Source organism: Chinchilla lanigera, unplaced genomic scaffold (genome assembly GCF_000276665.1).
Source record: "Chinchilla lanigera isolate Chin_1 unplaced genomic scaffold, ChiLan1.0 scaffold00056, whole genome shotgun sequence".
NCBI classification, from domain to species: domain Eukaryota; kingdom Metazoa; phylum Chordata; class Mammalia; order Rodentia; family Chinchillidae; genus Chinchilla; species Chinchilla lanigera.
This window is the reverse complement of record NW_004955457.1, coordinates 8011414-8038758: the sequence shown is the minus strand read 5'-3', so window position 1 is coordinate 8038758 and position 27345 is coordinate 8011414. Positions and strand designations below refer to the sequence as shown.

Here is a 27345-nt window from a genome sequence, read left to right as displayed (position 1 = left end):
ATGCCCATGTGTGCTGTAACAAGAGCAGAAGGGGCTCCACCGTTTCTGTCCGGCGGGCCAGGGTGGGAGGAAGAGCGGGCACGGCAGCTCCTGACCATAGTGACAGGGGTCCTAGCAATGCTCCAGGGGACTTTAAGTAGGGAAGATTTCTTTCTCCCTCTGATGGACTCAGGAGTTGGTATAAATCAATTTTTAGAGGAGAAATGAAATATCAAATGATAAAATGTTTTCCACCATTATAGAAATTTTTTGAGGATCTGATGGAGTTAGTGAAGCGATCGCTCAAGTCCGTTTCTGCTGAGATATCCACTGACTGACTTATCTCGACCGTAGGGCAGCACCTCTACACGCTGTCAGGGACCTTGGCTTATGGCCAGCAAGAGAGGTTCAGGATTCTCTAGCTGTCTCTGAAGGAGAGTGAAGCTTGTGCTGGGGACCCTTTACCTTTTGGGAATGCTGGTTCCTCGGGGGCTGGGGTATGGTAGGGGGTGTGCAGTGGGAAGAGGGCTGAGCATGATGATTTAGACCATTTATCTTTTTTACAAGAGCAATGCAGCCGGATTCTCCCCTCACTTCCTATCAATACACACCACCTGAGAATAATAAAGATCACTGAAGTTTTATTATTGAACATTACTTTAATAATCCTTGAATAAATAAATATCTAACAAACATTTCTTAGCACAACATATGACAGATACCAGTAGATATGTCATGTTTTATAACCAACCAGAGGAAATTATAATAAAACTTGTGTATTTCTTTTCACAGTTCTCAATTGGTAAATCATTTTATTCTTATTATTAAGAAAAATGTTTAAAATCATAAAATAATTTCATTTTGAGATAATAACCATTAATGTTTTTGGATAGATAAATAGCTAATTATGTTTATAGTATGGTTACTGAAATGGCTCAACTGAATGGTATTGTAGAAATTTTCCTATGGCATTCATAACTCATTCAAAACATATTGCAATTGCTAATAATACTCCATCATGTAATTATTCCTACTTTCCATTTTCATAAATAATGTCTTAACGAGCAACCAGCTACACTGTTTTTGCAAATCTTTCATTGTTTCTTTGCTGTAAGTTATAAGAAATAAAAGTGCTAGGTCAGAAGCCGAGCGAATGTAAAGATCTCACCACACATTGAGGAACTGCCCTTTAGAAAGGTCTCTCAGTTTACACTGCCAACAACCACGGATAAGAGGATGCTTTATGTGTTTGCTAGTTTGACAAAGGAAAAATGCCTACTGCTGACTTCCTGTGTATTTTATTGATTTATAATAAGGCTAACTATTTTGTCTTGCTTATTACTTCATTATTTTATAAATTGTTCATCCATGTTGTTTGCCCATTTTTGTGATCTTTGCCTATTCTTAAGGAATCATAACTTCTCTAAGCATGTGTGTTAAACTGTGTGTGTTTATGTATAGCTTCCTCATAAAGTATACTTTCTCTTGCTCATATATAGCTCATATATATAGCTCCTTTGGCATATTTCATGAAGTATGGTTATAATTAGTGTTTCTTCTTTTGCTTTATGGTTAAAGTAATCTTTCAACAAACTTGTTCTCAGTGAGCAGAAACCCACTCTAAACTCTGCCCCAGACTATGTGAGCTTGTCCCTTGTCCTAATAGTCTGATTTCAGATACATAAAGAGATCCCAGTATCTATTTGATGACAAAATCCTGTTTAGACATTTCTCTCTCATTTTGTCCACTGACTTACTTGCTTCCTTATAGACACTGATTTATCTTTATTTCTAAGATTCTCCATCCATAAATTAGAGACAACGACTCTTATTTCACACGGAAAAAGTTAGGCTGCTTAAAAATATGAAGAAGCTGAGAATTTAAACATTTTTTGGCCTACTGTCCCTACTTTGGGAAATCTATACTGAGGAAATAAAGTATGGAAAGAATTCTATACATTGAGAAACAGCTTTATATATCACATAAATATTATAATATTTGGACATAAGTAAGTGTATCATAATGTTATATAAATGCTGATATGTGATATATGGCAATGAGATATTATTGATCTATTAGGTGAATAATTATGAAAAATTTCAAAAGCATGAGAAAGTGCATGCTTTAGGCCAATGGAAAGACACAGAATACAAAATGTAATAAAATACTTAGAAAAATAAAAGAGCACATATATGTCAAATAGGTAATACCTTCTATTATTACCCACCTTTTATTTTGCACTTGAGGAAACAGGGAGACAGATACATTCCAAATGGGAGGGTACCAAGACATGGAGGCAGCAGGGAAGAGAACGAGAAGAGGAAGTCAGAAAAAATTAAGATGAATTATGCACACACGCCAACTCCCCACGAGGAATGTAATCCATATGTACTGCAAGCATGTGCGAATAAGAAGCGTTTCAGATAGTAGAACACAAAAACAAAAAAACCCAAAAGGTAATGGTTATCTTCGGTGCATGAGTTTTTTTCCCTCCACTCAAGTATTCTCCAGTGTGCAAACATTCCACAACGCACACACAGAACACTGTTGTTTAAAGAAAAAGATTGCCATACCCAGGTTAAATTATGGAAGTGGCTAGGCTCAGGCAAGACAGTGTACCTTCCAGGGCTCCTCATATATTTGAGAAAAACATTTGAAATCCACTTGACCATGTCCTTCATGGGGATTTTCATTGTCATTATTATTTCCTGATATAAAATAACAGTTACATTTGTATTACTATTACCAAATCAACACATAGGTTAGCTGCAACTTTTGAAAATCTTTGTGTACCACATGTAATGATTCTTTAGAAAAATCTAAAATTAATTAAGACTACAAGCCTGTAACCTTTTTCTTGAGCATTTGGTGAGATAGACATTCACTGTCCTCCAAAATATGCACATCTATAAAATCACTTAGGATTTAGCAATATCAATCAAATAACTTAAAAATGTTCAACCTCTTTGACCTCCTATTTCTTTTTCTATCTAGCACAAGCAAATAATCAGAAATGAGAATAAAGATTTATACAAAAATTTATTAGCTATAGAATTGTTTAAAAGGGCAAGACCCCCAAAAGAGAAACTGCTTTATCTAGAATAGGGGAAAATTTTTATTTTATTTTATTTTTTATTTATTTATTTATTTTTTTGGTTTTTCTCCAGTACCAGGAATCGAACTCACGACCTTGCACTTGCCAGGCAGGCGCTTTTGCCGCTGAGCTAAATCCCCAGCCTCTAGGGGAAAAATTTTAAATAAATGATTTCAACTACTATGCAATTATTAAATGTCATGTTTAGAAAGCATTTTTCTTTTTGGAGACAGAGTCTTACTATGTAGTGTTGGCTGGTTTTGAACTCACTTATGTAGCCCAGGCTGGCCTTGAATTCATGAGGATTCTCCTGCCTCAGCTACCCACATAGTGGGACTGTGCCACCATTCCCGGCTAGTTTGCATTATTTTGAGGAAATGTCTGTGGTAAGATATAGAATGCAAAGGAAAGAATACAAAATTATACATAGATATAATCTCTGGCAAATACAGGCTCTATAAAAACTGAAAAGAGTTATGCTCCAATATCAACAGTCCATCAGGAAGATGGAAATATTGAGAATTGTTCATTACCTTTTATCAATTCTGCTTCTTTTTCTCCTCTCCATATGTCCTAAACTCCTCTCTTTAAGTATATGTTAATTTTGTGAGCAGAAAAATAAAAGTTGGAAATACATTGCTACATGAAATATTCATGTGACTGTTTCTCCACTATGTAGTTCTAATACAAAATTTGCCTTTATATTCATTATTTTGTGCCTTCTTATACATTCCAGTCAAAATTTCATCAGACAATCTTTGATCTACAGCACTTATTAATAATGTACCCCAAAGGATCATTTTCTCTGTTAAACATTTTATGAATTTCTGTTTAGAAAGAATACACAAAGTACAATAATCTTCTCATTTACTTGGCGAGATGTGTGGTGATAATTTGGGGGATTATCCAGCCTTTTCTTCCCCTGTCTACATGTATTATGCATCACCCAAGAATTGCCTAGAAATCAGAAGGAGTTTTTCTAAGTTTAAAAATTCACTTGAATTAGGTATTAGAATCTCTGAGGTTTAAGTGTTGTGTTTTAGTTTTATATGAAAATGATAAACACTTCTAATATTAGAGGTTTTCATTCACATCTCAGACCATTCTAATATGGAAACTTTTACATATTAAATGGACCCAGTTAGTTAATGCTGGGTTTGTGGAGCAACATATCCATTTTGTGGACTTTAGCTAGGGTAAAGTCCAGATGCTGGTACTTGATGGTGTTTGGATTTCTTTATTCCCCTCATGTTGTGACATGTCCAGGTGGCCCCAGTTCTCGAGAATCAGAAATGCACCATGCACAAGCTATGTTTTTTTGAATAATCAGCCTATCCTATCCACAGACACCACTTCAACCAGCCTTGGGTTGAAAATGTCCCCTCCCCACCACCACTGTCTGTACTGAATAAGTCAAGACTTTTTTCCTTGTTATTATTCCCTGCACAGTATAGCATAAGAACTATTTACAAAGTATTTACATTGTATTGGGTTTTATAACTAATTTAGAGATGATTTAAAGTATACAGGATGATTGCCTAGGTTAGATGCAAATACTACAATATTTTATATTTGAGCATCGCGGAGTCTTGGGATTAATCCCTGGCAGATGCTGAGGAACGGATGTACTCCCCTTCATACTCCACCGAATAGGTAACTGTGATAAGGAAAAGTCCAAACATCTGCTAAACTGCACAAAGACAACAAGAGCAGCCCACACCCCGTTCCTTGCACTATGGAGAAAGCGTCTTCAGTCACCACATTCCCTAAGAAGACAAAGTGCAGGACAACTTTGTGAGCAATGAGGAGAAAGAGGCCAGAAAGATCTCTTGGATTGTTTCCTTTCCTCTCCCTCTCAGTTCGGAAAAAGGCTTAAATCATTTTCTGGTGACTTCTTAATGCTAATACCTACTGTTGCTCACTTTGCAGTCCAAATCGAATGTAGCCAATCAAAACATGGGCTAAAAAATATTTTAACTTATGTTTAGGGTATAGTAAAAATAATTTAGCCTATGTACCAAAGTCTTCAGAACAAAAGGAACATAAATGAATAGTATTTACTTTAAAGTTCATAGGTTAAATGAGCAGTATATCAATAGATAGATACAGATATCAAGTTCTTAAAATAGTCATGTAATTGCTAATAAAATGTTGGTCGTTGTTATTGGCTATGCTTGAGTTTGGAATGGTCTCTTTCCTGACCTCAGTATGCTTTTTTATTTTTTGAGATAGGGTCTTGCTCTGTAGTTCCCACCAGCCTTGAACTTACTATGCAGCCCAGGCTGGCTTTGAGCTCATGGCTATTCTTCTGCCTCAGACTCCCGAGTGCTAGGATTACAGGTGTACACCACCACCACACCTGACTCTGACCTCAGTATACCTTGAACAACATTTAATTGGTATCTAATAAGGTACTAGTTTGTAATAACATATCTTTTTATTTAATAGTTACATTATTTTGCTTTTTACATGTTCATATTTTACCCTCTTTAGTGGACTATGAAATGCAAGAAAGAAATTTTTATTGCTACTACCTATTAATACTTTTTAAAAGTAGTAAGTCTATGTGCACATCAGGTTATTGAATGGATTTAAAAGATAGTATAATATGGTTTGACCAGTCCTTAGCATATATTGCTTAGTAAGAGCTAACTAGTGTTACCACAACATGTATTTGCTGATTTGTTATTAAGGACATGAAGAGTGCTCTCCTGTAAATTTATGTGTAGATTGGACTTTTATGACTTTTAAACACACTAGGAAATATATGTATTTTTCTTAATAAAATGATAGTATCTTTTCTAAAGCAATCAGTCTCAATATATTAATTATATCTTTGTGTATTTTCATATTAAAATTACTTGCTTGGAAGCAAGTTGCTTATTTAAAAATACAATGAAAAGCAAATATTAGAAATGGATCCATGAAAAACATGAATAAACATATTTCTTAGATTATTACAACATAAATAATATTTCTTTAAACCTCTTTCTAAAATTCATATTCAGTGTTTTAGCTATTGCAAAGTTATTTCAACATTTCTATCTCATGAAATTTCCACTTGAACAAGCTAAAGATAATAAAATATAACAAAACATTTACAATTCTCAGGTGAGACAGCTTCTGTTAAATTCAAATTGCTAGTACTAGTATTACTAATAATTAACAGTAATGCATGTAATTCCAAGTTTAAAGTAGTGGAATTGTGTGGGGAAGCTTACAGTAGTTAAAGGTGGTACACGATGCTAGGTGAACTAGGTAAAAATTAAAATGTAGAGTATGTAATGTTGGGCTTAAGTAGACATGAGTGAAATTTGTGTTTTCATTAATCCTCTCAAAATATTTTGTAGTTTCACGTAGTTTGAGAAAAATACAAGTTGCATGGCTTAATTATCCTTTGTGCAATTATTTTTAATGTTATTGCAGCTAAGTAGGGATTTTGCTCTATTCTGAACTACTGTTTAACATTTGTTAGAAACTGACTCTATGTAACAAATTGTGCTCATTGTTAAACGGATTAGTTTATTTAATCTTATAAGAATCCTTTGGTGGAGGACTGGGGATGTAGCTCAGCGGCACAAGCACCTGCCTAGCAAGTGCAAAGTCCTGAGTTCGATTCCCAGTACCCCCCCCAAAAAAATCACATAAACAATCTCTTAGTGGAGGTACTACTAAGGTGAAATACCATAAAAGTTCAAAAATGCACTAAAATAGATAAAAGCCATTGAAAATTAACTAATTAGATCTCTAATACATTTCCTCTTATCTAGAACCACTATTTAAAACTCTGCACCCCAGAATCTCTAAAAGCTCACATCCCAGTGCGATAAACACACTAACCACTCTGTATATATTTGCTATCAGCTACCTAATCTTACAGTGAAAATGTGATCCCATTTGTGAAACAAAGTCTTTTGGGTAGGGAACTAAACTATGCAGCAACTGTTTGTGTGCCTCTAGCAGTACAGTACTAGTTCTGTGTCTTCTTGCAAGTTACTTAACTCCTCCTGGTCTAGTTTCTACATGTACAGAACATGAATAATAACATTTTACATGGCTGAGAATTAAGTTACATACTATGTGTGAATATGATCGCTTAGGTGCTAGCACAATATCTGGTGTAGGCAAGCACTGAATGATAGTATTAAGCTGTTTGCCAAAAGATAAACCCTAAGTAAATAGTTGGAACAAGACTAACAAGCCTATAACTATTAAGTAAATTTAGTTAATAATTAATAACTTTCTAAAACAGAAAACACCAGACACAGGAAGGTTCAGTGGTGCATTCTACCAAACATTTAAGGAAGAAATTATTCCAGTTCTTTACAATTCCTTCTGGATGTTGGAGTAAGAAATCCTCAACAAAACTTCAGCAAATCCAATCAAGCAATGTCTACAAAGAAGTATACAATATGGCTAAATGGGATTTATACCACTTATAAAAGATTTATTTAACTTTCAAAGATCAATTTATGTTATCTATCATAGAAGGAAAATCACATCACCATACAAACAGACATAAAAAATCAATGAAATTCAACACCCATTTATGATAAAAAGAGGGATAACTTCCTTAACTTAATAAGATTATCTCCATAAAACAGCTAACATCCTACTTAATGGTAAGAAACTAAAAACTTTCCACTAAGATCGATCAATAAAAGGATATCTGTTCTCAGTACTGTTTTCAACATTGTGCTAAAGCCCTGCTAATGCAATAGGACAAGAAAAGTAAATAAAAAATATATGGAGTATTAAAGAAGTTGTCATCTTGTTTGCAGATGACATAAGTATGTGTTTAAGAAATCAGAAAGTCTCAACAACAACAAAAATCTCCTGGAACTAATAAGCAATTATAGCAAAGTTACAGGATACAAGACCAACACAGAAAAATCAATTGATTTCCTATATGCTCGCAATGAACAAATGAAGTTCAAAATGAAAAACTGTCACCATTTATACTACTGCCCCTAATTGAAATGTAGGTATAAATCTAGCAAACTGTGTACAAGATCTATATGGTGAATTCTGTTAAATTTTCATGAAAGATATTAGAGAAAAATGAAATAAATAGAGATATACATTATGTTTGTGTATAGAAAGACAATGTTGTCAAGATATCAGTTCTTCTTAACTTATGTATAGATTCAACAGAATCCAACCAAAGTCCAAATAAATGATTTTGTGATTTTCAACATATTCATTCTGAAGATTGTGTGGAGAAATAAGATGTAAAGTAGCTAGCACAATACTGAAGAAAAATAAAGTCAGAGGATTGACACTATCAAGAATAAATTTAAAGCTATGGGAATCAAGGCAGTGTGGTATCAGCGAAAGCAGAGAGATGAAAGCAAGACCATAGGGCACCTAAAAGTAGATTTATATCAGTGTAGCCAACTGATCTTTGACAAAGACACAAAGATAATACAACAGAGTAAAACTATTCTGTTCAACAAATAATGCTAGAATAAGTAGACATCCACATGTAAAAAATGTGAATCACAAACATTAATTAAAGAATATATCATAGACCTAAATGTTAAATGAAATGCTAAATGTTAAACTGTCATATTCTAGATGATAACTTAAGGAAAACACCTAGATGACTTTGAGTATGGTGATTTCCTTTTAGACACAACAGAAAAAGCGCAACCCCTAGAAGAAATACTTGATAGTCTGAACTTTTCAAAATTAAAACTTGTACTCTGAAAGAAAACATCAAGATAATGAGAAGACAAGCTGTGAACGGGGATAAAATGCATCAAGAGGCACAGCTAGAAGAAGCCTGTGATCTAAAACATATAAGGAACTCCTAAAATATCTGATTAAAAAAAGCAACCTGATTAAAAAGTGGACAAAACACCTAAACAGATAACCTTACCAAAGAGGGTATAGAGACGGCAAGAAAGGTTAAGAAAAGGTACCCTACATCATCTATCATTAAGAAGTTGCAAATTCAGACAACAATGATTTACCACTACTTATCTGTGTATTAAAGAACACGGATCCAAAATAGTGACAGCACCAAATGCTCATGATGAAGGTGAACAAGCAGCACCCATTCGCTGCTGGTGGGAATGTGGACTGTTACAGCTATATTGGAAGACAGTTTGTTAGTTTCTCACCAAACTAAACATACTTTTACTATTTGATTCAGCAACTACACTCCTTAGTATTTACTCAAATGAGTTGAAAACATGTACACATAAAAACCTTCACATGGAGTTTATGTAAACTTTATTCATAATGTGAGGTTCCAAGCCCAAACTTGGAAATAATCAAGATGTCCTTCTGTAGATGAATGGGAAAACTGTAGTCCATTCAGACAAGGGAACATTATACAACACCAAGAAAGAAATGAGCTTTCAAGCCATGAAAAGAAATGGGGGAGTTTAATGCATAATAGTAACTGAAAGAAGGCAATCTACAAAGGCTATCTATACACTTTGGGCTTCCAACTGTATGACATTATGAAAAAGAAAAGAATAAACAGTTGCCAGAGGTTGAGGAAAGGAGGGATAAATTAGGATTTTGAGGGCAGGCAAACTGTTCTGTATGATTTATGAGGGCTGATGAGTGTCCTCAAACATTGGCCTAAAACCATAGACAGTACAACACTATTAAAACTATGTAAACCATGGACGTGGGATGGCGATGCATCCCCACAGGCTCCCTGGTTGTAACTAATGTACCACTGTTCCGGGCTGTCCATGGTGGGGAAGGTTTTTTCATGTGTAGAGACACATGCCAGAGGAACCACATAACTTTCCACTTGATTTTGCTAAAAGAGCTCTAAAAATAATGTTTTCTTAAACAGAAGATAAATGACTATAGAAAGATTAGTTCTCACCATGCTACTCCTCACAGTAGTTAATGTTACAGGCTCATCAGTCAGTTTTTCAGGACTTAAATCCCAATAACACTCCTCTCTGATTCAGTTTCTTCATCTCTGAAATAGAGATAATAAGAGTATCTATCTCAGAGTTTTAGAGGGAAGCAAATGGGATTTAAATTGCTTAGAACAGTGCACATCTCATAAAAAGTTTCAGTTCAATAAATCTTAGCTAGTTTTTCTTTTGTAAGTCTAAAACAGCTTTTTTAAGATTGGGAGGATCGTTCTGATTTCACAGATGATGAGATTGGGACTTTAAGTGGCTCAGCGGCTCCCCACTGTTTTACAATTAGTAAATTACGGAGTCCAGACTCCAATACTGGCTTTTGGGCTTCAAATCCTGTGCACAATGCTTTCCACTGCTTCTCTCACCAGCCTTCTAACCCTCAGGATATCCCAGTTTCTTCACTGAGATTTGGTTTTTGTTCTTCCCTTTACTGATCCTCAGCACCACAGAGAAAACAGGTACTGGACAGGACAGTGAACCTGGGGACCTATTTCTATACCAAGTACCACCCCATGGCAGAGGTGAGAAAGGACACAGGGGAGGAGGGTGTGGAGAACCACAACCTATATTAGGATGCTTAGCAAGGCTCAAAACATGGGGTTAGAAACCTCTGTCAGTATGTTTTAGGAAGGGCGTACACAAGTTTTGTCTAATTTGGGAACATTAGCAAAGGATATTGTTGGTGTATTAGTCTGCCTTTCTTTACTATAACTAAATATCTGAGGAAAGTTGGTAGTATTAAGAAAAAAGGTTTGTTTAGCTCACAATTTGGGGACTGAAAGTCTAAACAGCCTAAGGCAGTCTCTAGAGAGGACTACAGGCCTTAGCTGTATCACCTCCTAGGGGATGGCAACAGCAGGATCAAAGCAGGAGGCTAGAGAGACTCAGGGGTCAGCCTCAGGCTTCTACCACATTTCTCTCTGAAGAGAACACATGCCAGGAGACCAGTACTCCCTTCTGAGGGCAGGGCTCCAAATGAGCCAAGGACACCCCATTAGGCTGCACTTCTTACAGGCTACAGCAGCTCTCACAAAGGAGTGTAAGCTTCTAATATATGAGCCTTTAGGGTACAAACAATATCCAAACCATACTGGGATCCGTAAAGACCATAAAGAAGATCTCAACCACAAACAAAGCTTGACTTGAAGTTTCTGGTATGACTCTGTGCCACCTAATGGTGTGTGAAGTTTGTCTCTGAAGTTCTATTGGTGGATTACTGACATTATTGCCAGTTACATACCTGTAAAGCTCAGTATGGTGTCCTAAGAACTTGGTGGCAGGGAAGATCTTTAAAGGAAAGATGGGAGGTAGTAATGCCTTGGCTCAGTTTTCTGGTTTTCTGTTTTTTGTTTTTTGTTTTTTTTTTACTGCATAGCTGTTGTGATCTAGAGCAGAGTACAGAGTTCAATGTCTTAGTGAAAAGAGTTATTGTAATCAGAATCAATCAAGCAGTCTTCCTGTTGATAGCCATGTCCTCCTGGCTGTTTCAGATCTATGAATGGATGATCCAGGTCAGTGAGAAGCATGCAAAAGTGGTGACAAAGCATTTCCTAGGAGTGACTTATGAGTCCTGGCCCATGTGTTATCTGACGGTGAGTGCAAAGGCGGAGAAGGACCTTACTTGGAGAGGTCTGAGAATATTATTTACTACTTGACTCTATCAGAATTGTGGAAAAAGTTAAAAGAAGCAATGCAAAAGGTCTGCCCCAAACTGGGCTTCTAAAATTCAAACTTGATGCTTATGCCTTAGTCGTGGTGTGTGAAGTTTGTCTCTGAAGTTCTATTGGTGGATTACTGACATATCACCAAGGCAGGGGTGAGGGGTAGGGCCTAAAAATGGCAGTGCCCAGAAGTGGATTATACACTGCTCATGCCTCAGCCAGAGCTAGCTGATTTTCCATCTGATTTTAAGTGTTTTTTGGTGTTTTTTAAAGAGATTTTTTTTTTTCATAAAAATGTTTAAAAATCACAGATAACCTTCATTTTTGTTTTTTTCATATTGTGGTTGAGGGAACAAAGAACCAGGGAAGAAGGGTGACCTGTACAAATTCACACAGCCAGATGGATAGTTGTACAGTCAGCGGGACACCATGTCTTAGGGTTCTCCTACCCCATTTGCATGTGACACAGTGAAAACTATTTAGGGTTCAATAGTTATTCTTCAGAGGGCCAGAACTGCTGTGGTCCCAGTTCTGGACCAGTGACATTTCTAGCCTGAATGCACATTAAAATCACTGTGGGGAAGGGGATAGGGAAACAGCTCAATGGTACAAGCTCCTGCCTGGCAAGCATGAGGTCATGAGTTTGATTCCTGGTGCCAAAAAAAAAAATCACCATGGAGACCTGTTAAGTCACCCTCTAACTCTAGGCCTCACCTACAGAGACAGTGACCTAATTGTTCCAAGTAGGGTCCTCAAGCGATCCTAATAACCAGAATTAATAACTATTGCACCACAGCACTGAGATTTGATCTCACCCTGGAAAGAATGGCTATTATCAAGAAATCAACCAATGACAAATGCTGGCAGGACTGTAGGGGAAAAGGAACACTTCTCCACTCTTGGTGGGAGTGTAGACTGGTGCAACCACTGTGGAAATCAGTGTGGAGATTGCTCCAAAAAAACTAGGACTAGACATCCCATTTGACCCAGCTATTCCCCTTTTTAGCATCTTCCCAAAATAATCAAAAACATTGTATCACAGTGATATATGTGCACACATGTTTATAGCAGTGCAATTTGTAGTAGCTAGATCTTGGAAACAACCCAAATGCCCATCAACAGAGGAATAGATAAAAAAGACGTAGTCTTTTCATACTATGAAGTACTACTCAGCCAAAAGGAAAGATAAACTTGAGACTTACAGGTAAATGGATGCAACTCGAGACCGTACTCATAAGTGAAATAAACCAGACTCACATGTTTAAACATCATATTGTCTTCCTAGTATGAGAAACTGAAAAAGTAAATAAGATCCAAAATAAACAATAGATATTGTAAAATGGGAAGAAACTTCAAAAGGAAAGAGAAACTGGGATGGGGGAATGGAAAAAAGAAGGAAGGGAAAAGCAAAAAAGGAAAAAAAAAATATATATATATAAGATAGTTAAAATAGTTATACTACAAATTTCTCTTTGTTCATTGAAAAGAAAGGTTTGTGCTAATATTGTCTGGGCAATTAAATGCTTATATCTTGTAACCTGAGTGACTAATGAAAAGATAACAATGCACAAAATATATCAACCATTGTTACCCTCCTATTATCTTGTTGAAATTTTGTTTTATTTTTTTCTCTTTAAAATAAAGAGAAACAACCATTGCACTGATATGGGAAAGAAAACTAAACCAACACCCTTTTGTGTTCTCATGCCATTTTGAAGCTTAAGTTTGTTTCCTTAAGTTTGTTTCTTGTAAATGTTGTCATAGTTACTTAACCCGATACCACCCCATGCTCTGTCATAAGATTGCCTGTCCCTATGTAAAAGGTCAAACACCTTTGCTCCTTTGTCACAAGCTAAGCCCATGTTTTGTAGTATTTCTGTAGCTGCACTAAATCATATCAGCACCACCCCTATAGACTCAGAACTAGACCTGGAACTAAAACTGTATAACTATTCTTCCTTCCCACCCTTTAGGGTCAGTGCTCAGTCACGTACTGGGTGCCCACCTGTAGCCCTCAATAAACTTGCTTGTCTCTGCATCTGGCCTCCATGGGTGACTCAGATAAGCTCATTTGCCACAACAGCACCGAGCCAGTGGTTTCCCAAGGGTGGTCCATGGACCCATCAGTATCACTTGGGAGCTTGCTACAAATGCATGTTCTCAGCTCCCACCTTTGGTCAACTGAATCAGAACGTATGCGTAAGGTCTCTGTGTCTGTGTTCCAGCAAGCTGTCCTCCAGGTAACTCTTTTGGAAGCACAATGTGTTTCTACCAAGTTCCCACGTGCGTGGATATTGCTAGTCCAAGACCATCTTCAGGAACTACTTTTGACATTAAGCACTTTCTTTACTTTGATCACCCTACTTGGCACAGGCACGTTCACTAATAAGGAACAACCTCATATTTGAGAACTACCTACAACCGCAAAAATGGAATGGCTCAGAAGTAGAATCCACCTAGGGGCTGAGTAACAGGTGATATGTTAAGCATGGGTCCTTTGCCAACTTGATTTTCCCCAGCCCCTCAAACTCTGAGCTGACGTAGCCAACATGACATTTAAGCATCCTCTTCCTGAGCCATATTTTGAAGAGTAGAATGAGTACAGAATGAGGCAATAAATATAAACATATAATCAACATACATGTACTCATAAAAGGGATAGTTATAACAAGATTAAGCTGAAAGGTGGATGTGAGAAACCTGAAATACTATAAATAGGGAGCAAAATAAGGGATAGATAGCAGGAAGTAGGGATATAGAGTTTTCTCAAGTGGGAAGGGGATTGAGAAATGGAGGGACAGCTTACGGGCATGGTGCTGCACACCTGTAATCCCAGCACTCAGGAGACTGAGGCAAGGGGATCGCCAGCCTGGGCTGCAAAGTGAGTCCAAGTCCAGCCTGAACTACAGAGCAAGACCTTGTCTCAAAAAGACAAAAAACAGAGATATGGAGGGAAGGGAATAGAGGAGACAAAAAGGAATGAAAAAAAAAAAGAAAAGAACCAAGGAAAGTAAACATTATTAATGCAAACTTGTACTAATGAAAAATTAAAATTAAATAAAAAGAATTGCCTTGAAAATTTTGAAAGATAGCAGAGGCTAAAAGGAGAACGTTCCATGAACATGGCAGATCCAGCCACGTGTTTGTGTCAGTTGGTTAGTATCTCACGGAGGGAGAGAGACTCCATCAGTCCAGCTCCCAGTGGCTTTCAACAAACAGCACAGGTCAAGGGCATTTACGAATCCAGAACTGATGTGACTGTTACAAGCTGGCCACAGCCTCTTCTCCCCCAAAGAGAATCCACAATTGCCAGTTTAGCTCCCACCCACTCACTGGAAGAATGAGGGTATCTTTGTTGCTGGAATGAGGCTGAACTGATGTCCAGCAATAACAAATGGAGAGAAAAGAAAGCAGATTGGATTGGCTGGGTGCAGAGGACTCCCTCAAGAAGGGGAATCTAATAAGTGTTGCAAGAGATTATGTATTTTGATGTATTCACAGTTTCACAAAGTTGAAGTGAAGATTCATATCCATTTTTAAATACCTTTGATTATTGAACATTACCTCTTGTGCACTTTGCCACTCTGAGTGAACTCTCCATGACAAGGTTTTAAAAGCTTTATACAAATTTGGCATTTTAGCTTGTGGCTTAGGGTTTTATGCCTTTATTTGGAGTTAGGGAATATTTAGAATGTAACGAAGGCTGTGCTTTGGGTCAGTGCCGTGGGGAATTAGTGCATGGTCCGAGAATGACTACAAAGGCAAGGAGCAGAGAATAAGAGCGACAGGGGACTGGGCTGCAGGTGGCTGTCTCCACCGGCACTGGCACTTTCTTAAAACCACAGAATGCAGTAAGAAAGAGACACCTCTGGGGAAGGAGAGCCCTCGTAACTTTGCATGGTAGTCTACAATAATAAGTGATCGTTTGGTGACAGAGCATGGATTTCCCTCCAGATCAGCCAATCATCTAGTAACCTCAGGAAGATCATTTGGATGGACTGTGGAACCCATGCCAGGGACTGGATTGCCCCTGCTTTTTGCCAAAGGTTTGTGATAGAAGTAAGTACCTTTAGTTTCCGCATAGTGGCAAGTTGTTTCGTTAAATACCTGTCACTTCTGGGCTACTTAGAAGCCATACTTCTTTCACATGTTAACAGCGAATCTCTTTACTGAGTGAGTCCTCCACCTAAAGTAAAATGGTATGAATAAGGGCCTTTTCTGAAAACTGAGTTAGTATCCTGACATCTTTCTAGTGCATCCAAAAATCACTATTTTTGGAGGATAAATGTATCAGTATGTAGAAGAAGGTACATCTTGAGAATCAGAGATGAGTTTGAATCACAGGTTTGCCTCTTTCTCATTCCTAACACTGAGTGAATTTTCTAACAATGGGAGCCCCAGATCTGCATCTGTAGAAAGAGTAGAAAATGACTAGTTTATGCATCTGCTGTATGGACTAAGAGACTTGGCATATAGAAATGCCTAGCACAGTGAATTTTTGCATATTACTTATACCATTCTCTTTAGGGAATAAGAAACCTTTAAAAATAATATAAGACACTTTTTTTGGTCAGTCTTTTCAGAAACCCAAATATTAAAAAATAACCCACAAAGAGTAGTTCTCAGAAAGTGGTTCCCAGTCAAACAGAATCAACATTAACTGGAAACTTGCTGGAAATGCAAACTGTTGGCTTCATCTCAAACCCTGTGAATTAGAAACTCACAGGGAAGTAGGGGGGATGCGTGCAAATGGAAAATCTGCACTTTAGCATGTCCTCCAGATGATTCTGATGCACATTAAAGTTTTAGAACTACTACCATAATGAATAAGAAAACTAAGGAGGGGTTTGGAGATATGACACACAGTCAGCTCTTACAATTAAGTAGAAATCATAAAAATTATAGGAAACACATCTTCCTAGAATCATTCTAAATGCTTCTCTCTTAAATGTCCAGAATCCCCAAAGCTACCAAAACAACTCAAGGATAAGCAGGTTTCTTAAGAACCTGGGCTTCTATGTGCTTCCAGCTCTTAACGTAGATGGTTACATCTACAGTTGGACAACAGTGGGTAACCTGAGTTTGGTCCTGGGATGTGCGTACAAACTAAAGGATCCACTAGGGTTCACCGTCCTGACCTCAGCCATTCTAGTTATAAAACTATTTTGTACCTATTTAAATAAAGAAACTCCATTTGAGATAAAAATCAGTTTACTAGTTTAAAAATCAAACAATAGAAGTCAATTTTAAGATTGAGGAGGCTGAAGGCCTTCTTAGACTTGAATTCAATGCAGGTATTTTCATTGTCTTGGACATATTCCCATTTTCCAGGCTGACTTAATTTTTCTTCTTACTATCTTCTTAATGGTTGTGAATTAGCCGTTACCCAATTAGAATTCTGTGATATAAAACTCACAGAACAGCCTATATCCTCCTCAAATCAGTTCTAGAAGCATAAGTGTGATGAGGGACATCTGGATACTAAGCCACCCTTGCCCTCTAATGTGACCATTCAAGCAGGATCAGGCATCTCATACAGCTCTCATATGTAGTTGACAGTAGACAGTTTTCCCCTTAGCAACGTTTCTAAACCGTGTCATTCCACAATGAAGAGTCCCTCTTTCTAAAGGGTATTATTCATTCTTCTCCGCTCTCACTCCCTCAAAGGCCTTCTCTACGGAACAGCTTTTCTGGCTCATCTCTGAATCAAAGCCTTCCCTGTGAGCTTGGCAGGTAACAGTTGCCTTCACCTCCCTCTCTGCTCATTAGTCTTCTGCTTCCAGAAATATGCACAGCCCATCCCTGATACACCTGGAACAGCCTTTTCCCATCTGTCGGGCTGTTTCCCTTTCGTTCTGTACCACTCGGCCCTGAAAAATGACTCTGGGTAAGCAGATCACATCCACAGGCACAACTAATCTGCTCATGAGGAAAAGGCCAAACCACCTCCTCCAGTTTGGCTGTTTTCATGTGTGTGTGCTTTAAATTGTACAAATGTTCCTATTATCAGGACTTGTTAGCCCATTTTCAAAACTAAAAATTACACACACAAGCTTCACAAATTAAAAACATATTTTTCCAGGGAATCCTGAGGAACACTTTTCATATTGAAGGACCACCTAACACCACTAACGTTGTGATTTATTAAACCTTAGAATGGCAATATTCTTTGGTTCATCTGTTATAGAATCACCTGTGGAGGAAATCCTGTTCATCCCATAATAATGACACATATTTTGGATCAGATCTCAATAGGAATTTCAATACATGCTGGTGTAGAAAGTACTTGTTTGGTAGAAAAAGTCATCAGAAGCAAAGAAATAGGTGAATTACAAACAGTATCATTTTTTAAAAAAATCTGAACAGCTTTCCGGGCATTCTGACACATTTCATTCCCCTTGAAGAGATGATATTCTCCGTATAGTAAGAGTCATCCACTCTGAAGTTCGACCTTCTTCAAGTGAGGTTGCCTAAACAAGAACAAGGTAAACCCAGACCAATATGAATATATTTAAAATCTACCACTTAGCTTTGAAATATATAGATCATCATAAAGAGTAGAAAAATCAGAGCATTACCCTTGGGGATGATTTTACAGCAGGACGGCGGGTAGTAAACAAAGCCAACATGTTCTCCTTATGGCATTTCTACATTTCCAAATCTCAATATCCCCAAAGAACTGGAAGCAAATAAAGAGGCAGGAATAGTTAAGAGCATTGCCATTCTCCAGATGGCAAGGGTTAAAATTCAGACTTGGCAGCTGTGTGGCCTTGGAAAGATTGCTGCCTCTTTCTGCTTTTGTCTTATATAAAATGTGGGTCATTGTAAGACTACATTATAGAAGATGCTCAGGAGTTGTAATTCCAAAGTTCCACAGGAGGGGCTGGGTATAGACTTAGCACACCAGAGGTGCTCAGATGATGGGCTTTATAGTTGTTAATGAAGATGACACACTATTTAAATCCTTGCAAAATTGGTCTCATGAGAATAAAGGCAATAAGACATCGAAGAAGAGGCTTAGCGCAACAAGACTGTCAGAACCTAACTTAGGAACCTGAGAAGCGGTTGCCAACCATGTGTTTCAGGGTTCATGTTATGGTTTGAAGGATATTGCAAGGGGGAAAAATACAATACAGGACACACATTTTATAAGATTATTTATAACAGTCACCCAAAGAATCATATACAAGAGAGTATAGGAAATCTGTCCACACACTATAGACAAATAAATCTAGCCAAAGGCCTGGATCCCATGGAAATATCCTGCATGGGTCCAGCTGAAGACCTACAGCTCATTAACAATGCCTCCCATGAAACCAACTGGAGACCCACAGCCCATAACAATATCTCATGCAGGCCTGTTTCACAGATCTGTCCTGGGAAGGCCCAAAGGTCAGTGGTAGAAGCTAGAAAGTCTGTTTCAGGAGGATGAAGGGTCTGTGCTAGCAGGCTGAGGGAACTAAACTGGAGCCAGAAAGCAAGATGCAAAGTAAGAACCAGAGCTCCCCTGAAAAGTACCACAGCCATCCTCAGAAACAGTGAGGTCCTGAGCTCCTCCAGTGGTGAAGACAGCTGAGTTTCCATCAGGAAAACTAACACAGCAAGCTTCTCCAGGAGACAGGCAGTGCACCATCTTCCCCAACTTAGCCAGGAAGCATTGCTCCAAGTGAGGACCAGAGCTTCCCCAAAGTGAATGGAAGCTATTCTCAGTGCCAGCAAGGTCCAGAGCTCCTCAGAGGATGAAAATGGCCAAGTTCATCAAGAAAGCCATCATGGCAAGCACCTCCAACAGAACCAACAGCTCCTTACAGCTTCCACCAGCTCCCAACAGCCTTTCTCTGTTCTCAACAGCCTTACTTCTTTTCCAGTTCTGCCTCTTATGCTGCTGGCAACAGTCCCCAGGTGGGCCTCCCACACCCAGCACCACACTTACTCAGTTCAGCTGGGGATTATAAATTGACCACCAGTGGTCAATCCACCACAGTTCACCACAGATTTAAGTAAAAGAGTACTGAAATGCCATTTCATTTGCTATTCTCTCTCCTGAGCCATGCAAGTGTGGCATTTGCTGCTCTGAGTTCCTCCTGCAATGACTGTCTTCAGTGACCGTCCAAGCTGACTAATTCACACAGGATTAAGACAAACAAAGGCGAACCCTGATACAACCCACAGATGCCCTGGGCAAGGAAGACTGCTTGCCCTCTGTCATTTCTAAATGGAAGTCATGAAGCTGGCTCTGTGGTTTCCTATATTTTCCAGATATTGGCACATCCAAAAAACTACCAAAACATAACATTTTGTGGGACAGGACCGAAGTCTGAACCAGAGGCTAAAGCAATCTCTAACTTCACTGAGAGTAAGGAGGACATATTGTGCTTCCTGACCAACACTCTTACGGTCAGCTCATTCTTGTACCATACGGCTACATCACAAATAAATCAAGGAACCATGAAGAATTGGTAAGTCCACAGCAGCAAGACTCTAGCAAAACTTCATAGGTCCTCTACCTTCCTTCTTCCATTTCCACGTCCTAGATTTTGGCTTCAGCCCCCTGGTTCTCTCTCTGCTCATCCTTACTTTCTTTGCCTGCCTTCTGTACCTTGCCAGATGCCTGCTGGGAAGGCTTTGGGTTAAATGCTGCTTTACCTGCGTTAATTAACTACCTGTTTCATAAAGCATCAAGTTGGGAGACATCTTAGGTATTCGCCTATAATATAAATGAGATGATTATGTTAATAATCTGCAGGAATGCACTTTCATTTCTGTGAATTCTCTCGAAGCTCCATTCAGCAATTACAGCTTTTGAATCATGCTTTAAAGAACTTGCCAGCTGTTAGTGGAATATGGCATATCTAAAATAACACGGCTAAATAGTATCTGCTCTCTTTTCTGCTAAGCACAATGCTCTATTTTCTCCTAAACTCTTCCTCCAGCATTTGCCTGGGAATATTTTGTAAGAGGAAATGCCGGTGAAATGCAAGCTGGGGCAGGGAAACTGCTTTGTTTCGGTCCTTTCCTGTTGCCGTGTTTACCCAACCACTGGTGAGCAGAATTGCCGAAAAGGACTGGGTCCTTTGCCCTATTGTGAACCAAAGGACAATAGTCATAGAGGGAAGGTGAATGCAGAATTATTGCAATATTTGCTGCTTGCTTTTTTTTCTTCTTCTTCGATTTTTAATTGAGGTAAAATACATCTAACATCAAACTTGCCATCTTAGCTGTTTTTAAGCATAAAGTTTAAAATAGTCATATTGTTGCTCAACCAATCATCAGAAAATTTTCATCTTGCATAAATTAAGCTTTATACTCATTAAATAACAACTTCCTAGTTGGGTATGGTGGAGAATGCCTTTAATCTCAGCACATTTGGGAGGCTGAGGCAGGAAGATCACAAACTGAGCCCAGCCAGAGCAACTTAGCATGACTGTCTCAAAATAAAAAATAAAAAGGGCTGGAGGAAGTGCAGCTTACTTGGAAGTCCCTATGTTCAATCCCCAGTACCACAGAAACAAAAGCAAAAAAACTCCCCATTTCTCTCTAACCACAGCCCAGGAAATCACCATTCTGTTTTTTGTTTCCATGAGTCTGATTATTCTAGATACTTCTTGGGTCAGTTATTTTTCTCTTGTTGCTAAGACAAAACACCCAATGCCCAAAGTTAAGGAAGAAAGGGCTTATTTAGCTCCCAGTTTGTGGAGGTTTCAGTCCATACTTAGCTGGCTCCAAGGCAGGGTGACACATGCCAGAGGGCAACAGGTCATGGCAGTAGAAGAGAGCAAAAGCAGCAAGAGCAAAAAGAGAGAGGCAGCAGCAAGCTAGCTTCCCCTTATAAGGGAAGGACAGAGGCTTGTTCTGCACTGGGTATAACAGGGGCTTGCTCTGCCCTGGGTATAACACTGCTACATCCAGTGCAGGGTGGATGTAGCATTCATACCCATAATCCCATTGAACTATGAATCAATCAAAAGCTCTAGAAGCTCACCCCATGACTGCCTAAGGCTTTGGGGGGACATCCAGACACAAACCGCAACACTTCTTATAAGTGAAGTCATACAGAATATTTCCTTTTTTGGCTGGGTTATTTCACACAACATAATATCCTTAAGGTTCACCCATGTTGTAGCCTATGTCAGAATTTCCTCTTTCTAAGGCCACATACTATACTACTGTATGTATACACTGTGTTTATCCATTCATCTATTAGTGAACACCTGGGTCACTTCCACCTTTCAGGTGTTGTGAATAACACTGCTATGAATATGTGTGTACAAATATCTCTTCAAGACACAGCTTTCAGTTATTTTGGATATAATCAGAAGTATAATTTTTGGATCATGCGATACGTCTATTTTCAATTCTTAAAGGAACTATCCTTTAATAGTTCCTATTAAAGGAACTATCTTCTTGCTTTCCATAGCGGCTTCACCATTTCATATATCCATCAATAATGCACAACTGTTCAAATTTCTCCAGTTTTGTCAACACTTGTTATTTCCTGTTTACTTTCTTAGCTCTTCTTTATGTACAAATGGTGGGATGGGTGGGTGCTAGTCTCACTCTGTTGTTAATATCCTGGTACCCTGTGGTTATGTCACACTTCCTGTCCCTCTGTCACTAGGGCATGACCCATAAAACACAAGCTGGAACACAAAAAGAAAAACCACTGTAGTTCTTCCCTCAGCAGTCAAAAATATCCAGTGATATACTCATGCCTTTCTGGAAATTTCCTTTTTCTTTTGCATTTCAGCAAAATTTGTGTCAGGTAAACATTTTGTAAGATGTGGAAATAACTCCCATTTGCCTAAATCTTTACAATTCAGCAAAGGATCTTATAGCTACTATCTCATTTGACTCTCATGAAAACACAATAACCTCATTTTAGAGAGGTAAAGACTGAGACTGAATTAAAAACATTTCCAGAAAGGTAGAGAGCAGGATGGAATTTGGGTCTTTGCATTCCAGAGGCTGCCTTTATCATTCCCAGACCTCAGACTGTCTCAGTCTACTCAGAAAGGGTTGGTAACTTTTAGAAGCCATTCCCAATTCAGATTCTGAGAGGTTCTATTTCTTCAGCAAAATACATGCAAAAACAGAGGTTTCAGTCAAGAAGCTCAGAATCCTTCTCATCCTCAGTTCCTGTAGTATTCCTTTTAGATTTCTGCTTTCTCCTTCAAGGGACCTGTGGCAGAGCCACATGAATCTCTAGAGGTGGATCTTTGATGGCAAGGGGCTTCAGGCCATGGAAAGATCTCTTATTGGAAGGGATATTCCACTAACGCTTGTGCATTCAGTACTTTTGGGGGGAATTTCATTCTCTTTTTGGTTCAGGAAAGCAGATATATGACAGTTTCAGCAGGTCCATCTTCAAAGGTTAGAGGGTCTTGTGTTTCTGATGGGCCACCTGGCTAGTGCACTGTGGCCACAAGTTAAAGCCAACAAGACAGTAGGACAGACTTGGGCTAGTGGCAGGAACAATACTGGAAGATAGCTCTAAGATGAAAATATCCTCAGCACTATCTGCAGGTATTAGTAACTGTGTCAATATTTCTTACATTCTCAGGTGCTGAAGAGTTAGCATAAACATTCTTCTCCAAGACTTGTCAATGAAAAGTCAGTGTGAAAACATCCCCATGTGCTAAACTTACTGAAGCTATTCGGTCGCACTTTGAGGTTCTTGGGGGTAAGCTTTGACACCCTGCAAAATGACACAGAATCAAGCTCATGGCTCCAAGGGGAGCCAACAGAAACAACTGAAACTAGTAATTAATCTCTATAGTTACAAAACCAAAAGTTCTTAGAAATCACAGTAAATACTATACTTCATGATAGATAATTTGGCAACTACTATGTAGAGGGTAACAGAAGTATCTAGCCCCTTTCCAACCTGTTCTGGAAATTAGGATAGTTATAAGAATTCTACTGCTTTACACCCTTACATTCTTTCCATTTGAACTCTTTTCCTATCAACCTCTGTCCTCCATCCCAAGCTGTTCACCTCCTATCCTGCACACCATGCCAGGCCTTGAGCAAAGTTTTTAAGTACCCGCCTGTGACTAAACACCTGTAGCAATTCTTCTGGGTTCAGGAAGGAGTTGTTGTTCAGGCTAGAGGTCTTTAGCTTGTGTACTATGTTCTACTGACAAAGTTCTTTCTAATCATTTTACTACAAGTACCTTTAAGCTGAAAAGGGCTGGGTGATATTGGCTGTATCTGGCCTTGTGGTATAATGTCAGGTAAGAAGACTGCAGGGATGGAAGGGAAAGTTAGAAGTCTAAGGGATTTTTATCCCATCCTCTCTGAAAGGACCAAATTCATAAGCTGTGCATCACAATTATACACTTCTCGTACATATTTGTTATTCGTAACTACTTCCCTAATTCATTGCTAATGGAAAATCCTTTCACAAATAAAGTCCAAAGGATCTATTCTCAACAACAAAAGAATGAAAACTGGAAAGAACTTTCTCATCCCACAGTCAGTAGGATTTGAGAAAAAGAACTGTAGGGAATAAAATAAGTAAAGGCTGGCAATGGGAACAAAAAATTGTCAGGGGCAAGTTTAAAAAAAAAAAAACCCTGTAAGGATTAATTTGGATGGAAAATGGAGCCTGGGGATGATTAAAAAAAAAAAAAAACCCTGTAAGGATTAATTTGGATGGAAAATGGAGCCTGGGGATGATCCATGTATCCCGAAGAATAGGTAAGACCCTCAGGGGCCAGTTAGTATGGAGTCTCTTTCAAAGGAACAGAGAAACACATGGGAATTAAAAATATTAAAAACAATTTATAATCTCAGCTACATGGCTTTGGGAGGACTTCAAAAGAAAGTGTAGTTGATAAGTCACAACAGTGCTTCTCCAGGCCTCTTACTCTTAATTTCCTCCCACAGAGCAGCAACCCAAATCCTCTCCCACTCCTACTTGCTTACCACAATTTCTTTCTCCAGAAATCTCTGATTCGCTCTTCCCACCTCTTTCTACAAAGAGCTCTTGTCTCTTCCCAGTGAAAATGGTTAAACTCATTTTTTGCCTGTTTTCTTCAGCCCTTTCCTACTTATTGTCTCAGATCTGAGCAGCACAAACCCAGGAACTGAGGCAGGTTCAGAATCCTAATTCGGAAGGCGAGGGAACTCACCTCGAGATAGAAGAATTCCCAGTAGTGAATGGAGAGAAGACAAAATGCTTACACGTACTTTCACTTCCATGGATTTTCCCCCTTTTTTCTCAGCCACACAGAGAGAGACACAGCTAAAAGATGCTACTCATGGCTGTTGCCTATGACCCTTCACCACTGCTTACTGGTCTTGCATTTCTACTCTGAATTTCTCATGGTAGAGTCCACTCTACCAAGGATTCCTTTGTCACATCTTAGCTTTCAGCTGGGCAGTGCAGAGCCAGGGATGCAGAGGTAGGACATAGAACTAGACCTCATTAGCTGAGAGTCAGGGAGCTGCACGCTTACCATTGCAACCAGGTGGCCCTCGGGGCAAAACGATGGCAGATCCCAATGCAGGCAGGGAGTGACAGGGTGTAGATTCCGAAGGGAAGTTATGAGACGCACCATAAGGTGGTAGAACACAACATGCACATGGGGACACTCAGAGTGTCTGTTGAGAGACTCTGGAACAAGATACATCAGAAAGTCTGTACGCACAACCAACAGACTTGGACCTTTGTTAGTGACTCTAGTCTCAGGAAAGGGTCAGCATAGAGTGAGACCTTAGAAAACATCTAGTTCTGAGGGACTCCCAGCAGATGGTGACACAGTGGTGGGAATGGGGGCAATTATACCTTCCATCTCGGAAATTCTGTAAGTCTACATGAGATGTGTTTCAAATATCTATAAGGAAAAACAAGAGGAGAATTGTAAGAGAGGTATGAGCAAAGAGCTACTGGTGATCCAAGAGATAGAATCCAGTTGAGGTGACCAGGAAAGGTCTCCTGGGAGAGCTGGCATTTGAGAACTGAGGTTAGGGAGAACTTCAAAGGCAAGGTAAGAGGTAGGAGTTCCAAATGGAAGAGACAGCACAAGAAGAGATAAAGAAGAATGTAGAGAAACTTGAGTTGTAGCATAATCTAGGGTGGTCATGCAGGGAATGGTGTTGGAAAGGTCACTGGGGGCCATATTTTAAGGACCTTGAAAATGAGGATAAAAAGCTTGTACTTAATTCAGTGAGCACCTGGGTAATACTGAACATTTTCAGCAGGATCATGACTACAGCTCTATGCATCTGGAAGTCAGGTGGGATCAACCTGCATAAGGACTGATGAGAGGAGGAGAAACTTGTTAGAAGATGCAACTGACCAGTTGAGAGGCAGTGAGTCTGGCACAGGGCAATGACACTGGAGTGGCAGGTTGGTGAATCAGACACCTGCAGCATTTTCCTACAGTTGAGGGAGCGTGGAAGAAACAGAAAATGTACAAAAACCTTATTGGAAGAGAGATGGTGAAATTGAATGTAAAGGTGACGAATTACAGCTGTGAACAGACCACCTAGCCATCCAGTGGGAAGTTGAAAGGATGGTCTAAAACTCCTCTGGAGGTAGATCTGGACAAAACACCCAATGTTTGGATTTCTGGGTTTATTTTTAACACCAGATATCTGTCTCTGCATTTCCCACCTACAGATTCAAGTTGGACAGAAGGCAGCAAATGCATTGAAAGCAAAACATGGAACCAATTATAGAGTTGGATCGAGCGCAGATATTTTATGTAAGTATCATTTTTTCCTCTTCTGTAGTATCTAAGGCACAAAAGAAATCAATGGAGTTTGTGGGGTAAGGTGGGCAGGAGAGAAATAGATCAACAGGGAGTTGTACAAATCAAAATGACCAAGGATGAAAGGGAATCTGTACAAGTCCAAAATTGTATTCTCTAGGGATAAGGTGTGAGCTAAAAGGAAAATAAAATACACTAGCTCCAACCTAAATTCCTCCCTGGCTTCAGTTAAAAAGAGCCAGAAGTTAGAACACACAAAGTTAACAGGAAGGACATCCCCTGATCCTTGGTCAGTTAATTCCCACAAGACCTATCAGGCTAAGAAAGCCAAGCAGGGTGGGACCTAGAGGAAGAATAGAAAAGATCCTGGCTGAAGGAAAAGAGCATTGCTTCTCCCAGCCCAACTACCACCTCTTCCCTCTCAGAGGTCCGCCTAGATAATATTTGCATAATACATTTTTGTTAACCTTTTACTTCAGTTCATCCTTACCTTGCAGTAGGAGGTTGCTCAGCCTCTGAGTCCATCAAGGAACTTTAACCAAATTCTCTGCTTTTTACTAAGTGGGTAGAGGGGCTAAATGTCTGATTTAGCCATGTTTATGGCCCCTGGCCTGCGGAAGCTACCTATAAAGAGAAGGAGAAGACTACTATTCAGGAAGCCCTAATCTGAAACCGTTTCCTTACATTACAGGTTGACCTTCATTCCCTGGAATGTCAAAGAAGTCTGTCCTTCCAAAGTCCAATTTCTACTTCTTTCATGTTTCATTCCTAGATCCCACATCTGGATTGTCAAGAGACTGGGCTCAAGACATCAGGATTGCTTTCTCCTACACATTTGAGCTGAGGGACAGAGGTACCCATGGGTTTGTTCTGCCTGAAGATCAGCCAACCTGTGAGGATGCTTTCAATCCTGGATGATGTGCACGCCAAGTACTGGCTCTCTAGTAGTGCTGGGAAAGTGACATCTACCTCTGTGGTGCTGAACCTGCTGTAG

The 27345-nt window shown here is 39.0% G+C and overlaps 1 protein-coding gene across 1 annotated transcript; it reads left to right on the top strand.

Annotated features, from left to right (window-relative positions):
• Cpo (carboxypeptidase O) lies at positions 1 to 27345 on the top strand. Its single transcript, XM_005397114.1, is given in 11 exon segments — positions 1 to 178; positions 10415 to 10494; positions 11464 to 11565; positions 15589 to 15693; positions 16591 to 16701; positions 17822 to 17913; positions 19896 to 20017; positions 20020 to 20093; positions 26261 to 26345; positions 27124 to 27250; positions 27252 to 27345. Coding segments are annotated over 11 exon segments (1170 nt in total).